General features: G+C 36.2%; 1 protein-coding gene across 2 annotated transcripts in view; it reads right to left on the bottom strand.

Moving 5' to 3' along the window:
• Positions 1-10,161, bottom strand: part of slco3a1b (solute carrier organic anion transporter family member 3A1b) — a 19,995-nt gene extending 9,834 nt beyond the window's left edge. The window contains exons 1-2 of one of the 2 annotated variants that reach the window (XM_016287190.1): positions 9,634-10,161; positions 4,309-4,768 (exon numbers count right to left, since the gene is read on the bottom strand). In XM_016287190.1, the coding sequence (XP_016142676.1) occupies positions 4,309-4,768; positions 9,634-9,771 (598 nt within the window). In that variant the 5' untranslated portion in view covers positions 9,772-10,161. Of the gene's footprint in view, positions 1-4,308; positions 4,769-6,573; positions 7,102-9,633 lie in introns of those variants that run through there. The other variant, XM_016287189.1, reaches the window with a different exon arrangement.
• Between the last annotated feature and the right edge of the window lie 605 nt (positions 10,162-10,766).

Raw genomic sequence — 10,766 nt, 5'->3', positions numbered from 1 at the left:
TGAGAGAGGCGGGGCATAGAGGACCTACAATAATGTACAGTATTTGAAAAATAATGTGTTTTTTGAACATTAAAGCATGTCAACATATTCTGTTACACCAAATACACAAAATAATGATCTTTAAAAAAGCATCATATGACCCCTTTAAAATAATTTTTTTTATATATATATATATATTTATATGGAATTTATTCCTGAGATTGGCTAAACGGAATTTTCATTCTAAAACTCTGATTTGGTGCTCAAGAAACATTTCTTACAATATCAATGTTAAAAACAGCTGTGCTATTAATATTTCTGTGGAAACTGCTACACATTTTTTCAGAATTCTGAAAAAAATGAATTCTGAATCTACTGAAAAAAAGAATAAGAATTAGTTAAAATAGTTTTCCTTTCTCTTTGGAGTGTTACAAGCTGTTTGTGAATAGATAAGATCCCTGAAGTTGCAAAGACTAAAGTCTCAAACCCAAAGAGATATTCTTTATAAAAGTTAAGACTCGTCCACGCCCTCCTAAAACACCTCGTTTAAACATGCCCCCAAATATCTACGTCACTGTGTGGAAAGATTTGCATAACACCGCACAAATGTTTAAGCAAAGAAAGGAGGTGTAACTTTGATTCTCGCTGTAGTATTGTTGTTGCCGCCGCCATGTCGTGGAGACGCTGTACCGGGACACGCCATCACAGTATGGTAAGGGGCGTAACGTTTCTCTCACATGCTTGAGGTATTCGGCCAATCACAACGCACTGGATAGCTGGCCAATCACAGCACACCTCGCTTTTCAGACCGATGAGCTTTATAATAATCGACACATTTCAGAAAGGCGGGGCATAGAGGAGCAACAATAATGTACAGTGTGTGGAAAATAATGTGTTTTTTTAACCTTAAACCGCATAAACACATTTCATTACACCAAATACACCAAATAATGTTATTTTTTAACAACGTCATATGACCCCTTTAATGCATATTCCCTAGTAAAAAAGTAATATATTTAAAATACATTTATTTCACACCAAGTATAGTTCAAATCTATTAACGTATTTACTGACACATAACTAAAGACTTACTGATATACAAATGATAATTAAACTTGATTTGGTGTATTTGTGCACAATGAACATTTCTTAATTTCAAGTCTAAATTGTGTTTTAATGTCATTTTTGATGAGGATTGTAAGATCTTTGTATATTATCGGTCTTTAAATGCAAAATATTTAAAGTGTACCTGAAGTATACTTGCAATAGTTCCACTTTAGCACAATCAAATATACTAAGTTTATCTTTAATTGGACTTCAGCACTACTTCCGCACAATTAAAGTGCATTAAGTGCAAAATTAGTTGTTCCAATTTAGCAGCCTTTAAATATACCAGTTTAGTATACTAAAAGTACAATTGCAGGGTATTTTATTAAGTACATAAATATGAAAATGTATTTGTAGTATACTTAGTTTGAAATAAATGTATTTCAAATACATTTAAGTATATTTATTTTTCACTAGGGTTTGCTGAATAAAAGTATCAATTTATTATTATTATTTTTTTAAATCATACTGACCCCATAAAATATTGATTTCAGCTGAAATGATTTTATAATCCTTGCTGTAAAGTTATAAGGGCAGAAAGGTGTGTAATATGACCTTTAATGGTATATTTACTCTGATCTTTAAAAAGTGTTTTAGTTTTATCCATTAGCCTGGATGAAATTTGATTAAGCATCTTAGATCATGTATGTCAATCCTAATGTTATCCCTCACAAGAGAATGTAATCCTAGATCAGTTCTCTTACTCTGGTATTATTCAGTATATATACAGATGCTGGATAATTCACTTAAAACAGAAACTTTCTGCTTGAGCCTTTGCAAAAGACACCAAATGCATTTCTGTTCAAACAGAATGAGACTCTGTGATCAAACAGCTAAATAACTTGATTCCACCATGCCTACCAGCAAAGTCTGTCTCCAAAGAGGATGTTCATGTTTGTGCTAGTTTATATTTTGCTTAAATGAGAGATAGGTCCAGTTTAAAGGCTAAAAAGTATTAAAAGGTGCAAAAGGAAGAGCGAAAGAAGCTTGCATGGGTTGCACAGACATTAATGCTTATAGACAGACAAGTCAGCTCAATGCAAAGACATCAGAAACACTGCAGGAAAGGAGACAAAGCAGAAATGCTGTAAAAAGCACACATGCAAACCCACGGACATTCCCAACTCCCAACTATCTTCTGGGCCTTTGAACGCTACTCAACTATAACAGTCATACATTGATCCATTTCCATGCTAGGGTTTTATTTCAGGAGATTTTTAAGACATTCAAATCTGGGGTTGATCTGTTCCTTATTTGTATCAAATGTATGGAGAATCATTGTAGTCATGCGTGAGAAAGAGAGTGAGAAGAATAGAGAGAGAGGGAGAGTGAGCTGCCTGAGGGATGACAGAGCAGCCAGCACACATTAGCTTCATAGCAGAAGTAACAGGCACCGAAGGCCATCATTGCTTCTTGTTTACTCCTTAACAACATGGCAACAGGAGATTAAGACAGTGGCACATTACACTAAACCAATGGGTTTAAGCTTGATACTTGGAAATTTCCCAAGTTTGCTGCAAACCTAAACTACTATAGCTATTCCAGCCATATACAATATCTATGCTGTTTGTGTATCTTCATACAATAGCTTTCTGCCAGAGAGTCCTCCAAAATGCAGGATGTACTAAGGATACAACCTTTTGTGGCTTATAAATCATTAATAATAGTAAGTGCTGTAATTGCTGCAACGGCATATTGACTGTACTGCTACATGATATTCCCTAAAACAACACCAGTACTTTGTAGTGTTTCTTTTAATGCCTGGCCAGCATATTTCCAGATGCTTTTGCAGGAGTTCAAGTAGTGCCATTTGAGGGCCTTTAAAATACAGCTTCTAAAACATATTGAGTGAGATATCCAGAGTCTTTCTCAGGCTATTGTGGTAACAAACACAAACTCTCTAGCTCCAACCTATTACACCTCTAGTTCACTGTTTCCTATTGTTTGGTGTAGATGCTGGTGATTGCCATGGCACCTGGTTCAAATGCAAAAGGGGAGCTTTTTAAGCAGGTGCTATTGTTCTCTCTTAAACTGAAGTAAAACAGATTAAGGCAAATAAGTCTGTTCAGAACAATTAATCTGTAACATTTTACAATAATGTTCTATATATTAGGTATTATGAACCAACAGTGTACAATACTTTTATTTTTATTTTTGGTCAAACTTTACATTTGTTAACATTAGCTAACATGAACTAAGCATGTTAATCATAGTTCATGTTAATTTAAAAATTTACATTATTGTTAATTATTACATTATTATTATTTACATTATTAAACTCAAAAGTTGTATTCGTTCAAATTATTTTATAAATAATTTCATCAATCAATCAATCAATTTTTACTTTATTATTATTTAGACATATAAAACTGAACCATTTACAACAATCCAAATTATTAATAATAATAATTTATTATTATTATTATTGCAATAATTATCATTAATCGTTTTAATTATTTTAATAAAGGTTTTTAATAATAGGTTTAATAAAATCAAATCAAAATCCAAGTACCCCTGGTCGCCAAGTACCCGTGGCTCTACTAATAATTATGTTCCTTATTAAGGTAAGAGAACAAAATTATCTGTATGTGTAGTGAAAAATTAATTTACTAAAATGTATTCAAAATACAAATATTTTTTGTATACTACAGATACATTTACATATTTATGTACTTAATAAAAATACCCTGCAATTGTACTTTTAGTATACTAAACTAGACTGCTAGTCTGCTGAATTGGAACAACTAATTTAAATGCACTTTAATTGTGCAGAAGTAGTGCTGAAGTTCAACTAAAGATATACTGAAGTATATTTGATTGTGCTGAAGTGGAACTACTGCAAGTATCCTTTAGGTAAACTTGCATTTAGAGGCCGATATTATTCAAGATCATACAATCCTCATCAATAGTGACATTAAAACACATTTTAGGCTTAATATTAAGAAATGTTCATTGTGCACAAGTAGTACCCCAAATAGTTTAATTATCATTTTTATATTAGTAAGTCTCGAGTGATATGTCAGTAAATACGGTAATAGATTTTAACTGTAGTATGAAATAAATGTATTACTTTTTTTCACTAAGGAGTACCTAGCAGTAAAATATATGTGCTACTGGCTATGTTTGTCATCTACAATACCGATGACGTCAGGGCACTTTAGCCTTACTGATAGGGCTGAGGGGATGTACATAACACAAAAAGGTTGTGCAGATCACTCTCACCAATATAAAGGGAAGAGTCTTCTCGTCTGACGTGATCATCGATGTAAGACACTCCCAGAGGCTGCAGGGGTGTCGCGCCAATCCCCAGAAGCATTTGCGCTCCGATCAGCAGCAGGTACATCATGTTGGTATTGGTTCTATTCCCACAGATGTAACCAGGATCAGAGAGCCCTGCTCGACTTGTATTGGAGCACAAATCCTTTCCCTGTCCCACAGGTCGTGACTCTCCAGACTGATATTCATACTGGTGGGTTAAGAACTCAGGCAGCGCCGACAGTAACGCTCCCAGCGCCATCACGATGCCCCCACAACCAATCAGCCGTGGCCGATGGGCCCTGGCCCCAAAGTAGCTGACGAATAGGATGAGGGCAAGGTTGCCAATCTCAAAGCTGCTGGCGATCACACCCACGTCAGCGCTCTGCAAGTTGAAACGTCGCTCTAGCGTGGTGAGGACACTGACCTAAAATATAAAGAAACATACACCGTTACAAAGCTGTATGCACATTTGAACTGACACCAAATCACTAACTGTCTGTTAATTTAAAAAAAATCTATATTCAAAACTCACAATATTTCATTCATGGCATAGGAATCTTAAACTGTATAATTGGTGAGATTTTGTTGAGAATGTAGATGCTGTATTGAAGGTATAAATCAAATGTAAACATCCATATGAGTGTTGTCAAATTGTTATTATTATGGACTTTGACGTATTCAAAACTCACAATATTTCATTCATGGCATAGGAATCTTAAACTGTATAATTGGTGAGATTTTGTTGAGAATGTAGATGCTGTATTGAAGGTATAAATCAAATGTAAACATCCATATGAGTGTTGTCAAATTGTTATTATTATGGACTTTGACGGAGTATTTTATACAATTATTTAAACAATTTAATAATGTGCCATTCAAGTAATCTTGTATTCATAACATTAAATACCTCAGATAAAGCACAAGGTAGGGCAGAATTGTTCATCAGACAATTTCATAAGTCATCGTTATAGAAAATGACAAATCAATCATATCACTATACTCCCAAACCTACAGAGCAGACGCATTCATGTAATGATGTAACTGTGTGCATCTTTCTCTTGTACTGAAAGCTAACTTCTTCTAGTTTCTAGGGAAGACGATTTTAACGTTTATTCCATTAAACTGACTAGTATCTATGTTTATGTTACTGGCAACAAATTGCAATTTTTTGTCACTGAATTCTGTTGTTTGGCACCTTTTCAGAGTACTTATCCTAATTGTTATTAGTGCCATTTCTTAGTTACATTTTCTTTTTTCTTGTTGTATATATAGTCAGAATACTAAGAAAACTAGAATATATAGCCTAATTGTAGCTATTTGTTGTTGTTTTTTAAAACTAAAAAACAAACTGAAATAAGTATCAACAACAACTGAAATATATAGTAAAAATATAGTAAATAGCTGGAATCAAAGACCTTCAATAAAATGTAATAGCAATCCTTTTTCTGTTTTCTGTGATGGTGCACATGAATAAACATTACTGTAAATGCACTAGTTAACAAAAGCCTATTTTCCATCAGTCCTACCGAATTTCAACCAAAAAAACAAGGAGTCACCCTAATAACAAAATATAAAATTGAAATGACAAAATGATTAAAATTGTTATAAACATGCAAAAAAGGTAAGAAATAATTGAAATACTTGTCCATATTTACTATTCCACAGTAATATTGTCCCTATACAGTGACCAGTCACAGGGCCTAGCCCTAGACACTAGTGAATATTAATTGAAAAGTTAATAGTGAAATTAAAAAAAGTACTAGTCCATATCAGATTACTTCTAGTAATTAGACAATTAGTACTACAGTAACATAAAATATTTTAAGGAATAAATGCCAAAACGGCTTGCCATATCTCATCGCTCTGATGATCATTCTGACATATTTTTATGTGCATATAAGTGGCTCAAAGACAAAATAAGGTAATCGTTCGTTGAGATTACCTTATTTTGTCTTGGAGCCACTGATGCAGATGATGCTGAAAAGGAGAGAGAGGTGTTTGACCACTGGGCCACTCACTGGACTGATGATCATTTTTCATTATAGCGCCTCTAAATCATAAGGAAATAAAGCAGTCGCGATACACACGCAAGAATCCCTATACCTCACGATGCTGCTTATTTCTATCGCTTTAGGGAAAAAATAAGCGATGCGCACCGGACACCATTCAATGTCATCCACATACAGTACGTGCGCAGTATGAGCTGCGTGTGTTAATGGCTCGACTCACCAGATAGGCTCCTACAGTGCCCTGTGCCAACATTAAGGCACATTCTGATATGAGGAATATTTTGATGTTGGAGAAGCATGATGTCTTCTTCTGGCACTCGTCTGGCTCAGTGTCTGGCGTGCTTCCCTCCGCGTACATCCTCTGATGCGGACTGCAGCAAGCAGAAAGACAGGCTCGGACAGAAGGTGACCATTGAGGACGAGTGCAAATGGATCCTCAACAAGACGTGCGCGGCTCTATTAACATCGCCTCCGGTTCCGGTCCGCGTTCGAATTGAATCGTATGAAATAAATCTTGAGCGTCCTTAGTCCTGTCACCTCAAAAACTGCGCACTCGCGTCTGATCCGGTGATCTGAATGGTCCAAATGAATCGACGGAAGACCACGGCAGCCTATTAATAACCATGAACATCACCGACACACGGAAAATGCGATTCGGTGTTACGTGAGACGGTTACCGTGAGGAGAGTTTGCCGGTGTGTGTGGAGGACTCAGCTCATGCGTGTCCTCATCCACACCAAAGCCTGCACCAAATGATGACCTCGCTCTCCTTTCCCTTTCTACTGGCTCTCTTTATTTCCTCGTCCTCCCACAAACACATCTATATGAGATAGATAGATAGATAGATTTTATTAATAATTTTATCAATAATAAAAGGGCTGCATCAAGAGTAAAAAAAAACAGCTTTAGTTTTTAAAATGAGTGCAGTTTCTGAATTGTCAAAGTGATTATTATTACCAGACTAAAAATAACCCTCAGTATGTGTCCCCTGAGAGCAATGTGCCAAACTAGGGATGTATGAGCTGCTGACCAAATGATCACACAGGCCTATATTAAAGCTAGCCTACAGTTCACCCTGAAATACAACATCTGTCAGCATTTACTTGCCTGATGTTGTTCCAAAACCATATGACTTTATTCCACGTGACAGAAAATAAACAAAAAAAACTTTCCGTGTAAGGCAATATACATTTCAGTGTAAGCAATATACATTTAGCCTAATAGACATGCAAATGACATAAGATAGTCTTGTTTTTTGACAAATGCATCAAAATTAGGAGTTTTTCTTCTTTTTTTTGCTTAAAACAATATCTGCCAATGGGGTCAGAAAATATCCCCCCCCCCCCCCCCTCTAACTTTTTTTTCAAATCCTTTCCCTGTCCCACAGGTCGTGACTCTCCAGACTGATATTCATACTGGTGGGTTAAGAACTCAGGCAGCGCCGACAGTAACGCTCCCAGCGCCATCACGATGCCCCCACAACCAATCAGCCGTGGCCGATGGGCCCTGGCCCCAAAGTAGCTGACGAATAGGATGAGGGCAAGGTTGCCAATCTCAAAGCTGCTGGCGATCACACCCACGTCAGCGCTCTGCAAGTTGAAACGTCGCTCTAGCGTGGTGAGGACACTGACCTAAAATATAAAGAAACATACACCGTTACAAAGCTGTATGCACATTTGAACTGACACCAAATCACTAACTGTCTGTTAATTTAAAAAAAATCTATATTCAAAACTCACAATATTTCATTCATGGCATAGGAATCTTAAACTGTATAATTGGTGAGATTTTGTTGAGAATGTAGATGCTGTATTGAAGGTATAAATCAAATGTAAACATCCATATGAGTGTTGTCAAATTGTTATTATTATGGACTTTGACTGAGTATTTTATACAATTATTTAAACAATTTAATAATGTGCCATTCAAGTCATCTTGTATTCATAACATTAAATACCTCAGATAAAGCACAAGGTAGGGCAGAATTGTTCATCAGACAATTTCATAAATCATCGTTATAGAAAATGACAAATCAATCATATCACTATACTCCCAAACCTACAGAGCAGACGCATTCATGTAATGATGTAACTGTGTGCATCTTTCTCTTGTACTGAAAGCTAACTTCTTCTAGTTTCTAGGGAAGACGATTTTAACGTTTATTCCATTAAACTGACTAGTATCTATGTTTATGTTACTGGCAACAAATTGCAATTTTTTGTCACTGAATTCTGTTGTTTGGCACCTTTTCAGAGTACTTATCCTAATTGTTATTAGTGCCATTTCTTAGTTACATTTTCTTTTTTCTTGTTGTATATATAGTCAGAATACTAAGAAAACTAGAATATATAGCCTAATTGTAGCTATTTGTTGTTGTTTTTTAAAACTAAAAAACAAACTGAAATAAGTATCAACAACAACTGAAATATATAGTAAAAATATAGTAAATAGCTGGAATCAAAGACCTTCAATAAAATGTAATAGCAATCCTTTTTCTGTTTTCTGTGATGGTGCACATGAATAAACATTACTGTAAATGCACTAGTTAACAAAAGCCTATTTTCCATCAGTCCTACCGAATTTCAACCAAAAAAACAAGGAGTCACCCTAATAACAAAATATAAAATTGAAATGACAAAATGATTAAAATTGTTATAAACATGCAAAAAAGGTAAGAAATAATTGAAATACTTGTCCATATTTACTATTCCACAGTAATATTGTCCCTATACAAGTGACCAGTCACAGGCCTAGCCCTAGACACTAGTGAATATTAATTGAAAAGTTAATAGTGAAATTAAAAAAAAGTACTAGTCCATATCAGATTACTTCTAGTAATTAGACAATTAGTACTACAGTAACATAAAATATTTTAAGGAATAAATGCCAAAACGGCTTGCCATATCTCATCGCTCTGATGATCATTCTGACATATTTTTATGTGCATATAAGTGGCTCAAAGACAAAATAAGGTAATCGTTCGTTGAGATTACCTTATTTTGTCTTGGAGCCACTGATGCAGATGATGCTGAAAAGGAGAGAGAGGTGTTTGACCACTGGGCCACTCACTGGACTGATGATCATTTTTCATTATAGCGCCTCTAAATCATAAGGAAATAAAGCAGTCGCGATACACACGCAAGAATCCCTATACCTCACGATGCTGCTTATTTCTATCGCTTTAGGGAAAAAATAAGCGATGCGCACCGGACACCATTCAATGTCATCCACATACAGTACGTGCGCAGTATGAGCTGCGTGTGTTAATGGCTCGACTCACCAGATAGGCTCCTACAGTGCCCTGTGCCAACATTAAGGCACATTCTGATATGAGGAATATTTTGATGTTGGAGAAGCATGATGTCTTCTTCTGGCACTCGTCTGGCTCAGTGTCTGGCGTGCTTCCCTCCGCGTACATCCTCTGATGCGGACTGCAGCAAGCAGAAAGACAGGCTCGGACAGAAGGTGACCATTGAGGACGAGTGCAAATGGATCCTCAACAAGACGTGCGCGGCTCTATTAACATCGCCTCCGGTTCCGGTCCGCGTTCGAATTGAATCGTATGAAATAAATCTTGAGCGTCCTTAGTCCTGTCACCTCAAAAACTGCGCACTCGCGTCTGATCCGGTGATCTGAATGGTCCAAATGAATCGACGGAAGACCACGGCAGCCTATTAATAACCATGAACATCACCGACACACGGAAAATGCGATTCGGTGTTACGTGAGACGGTTACCGTGAGGAGAGTTTGCCGGTGTGTGTGGAGGACTCAGCTCATGCGTGTCCTCATCCACACCAAAGCCTGCACCAAATGATGACCTCGCTCTCCTTTCCCTTTCTACTGGCTCTCTTTATTTCCTCGTCCTCCCACAAACACATCTATATGAGATAGATAGATAGATAGATTTTATTAATAATTTTATCAATAATAAAAGGGCTGCATCAAGAGTAAAAAAAAACAGCTTTAGTTTTTAAAATGAGTGCAGTTTCTGAATTGTCAAAGTGATTATTATTACCAGACTAAAAATAACCCTCAGTATGTGTCCCCTGAGAGCAATGTGCCAAACTAGGGATGTATGAGCTGCTGACCAAATGATCACACAGGCCTATATTAAAGCTAGCCTACAGTTCACCCTGAAATACAACATCTGTCAGCATTTACTTGCCTGATGTTGTTCCAAAACCATATGACTTTATTCCACGTGACAGAAAATAAACAAAAAAAACTTTCCGTGTAAGGCAATATACATTTCAGTGTAAGCAATATACATTTAGCCTAATAGACATGCAAATGACATAAGATAGTCTTGTTTTTTGACAAATGCATCAAAATTAGGAGTTTTTCTTCTTTTTTTTGCTTAAAACAATATCTGCCAATGGGGTCAGAAAATATCCCCCCCCCCCCCCCCCCC

Source organism: Sinocyclocheilus grahami, unplaced genomic scaffold (genome assembly GCF_001515645.1).
Source record: "Sinocyclocheilus grahami isolate Dianchi unplaced genomic scaffold, SAMN03320097.WGS_v1.1 scaffold219.1, whole genome shotgun sequence".
In the NCBI taxonomy this organism is placed as follows: domain Eukaryota; kingdom Metazoa; phylum Chordata; class Actinopteri; order Cypriniformes; family Cyprinidae; genus Sinocyclocheilus; species Sinocyclocheilus grahami.
This window is presented reverse-complemented; position numbering and strand designations above follow the sequence as displayed.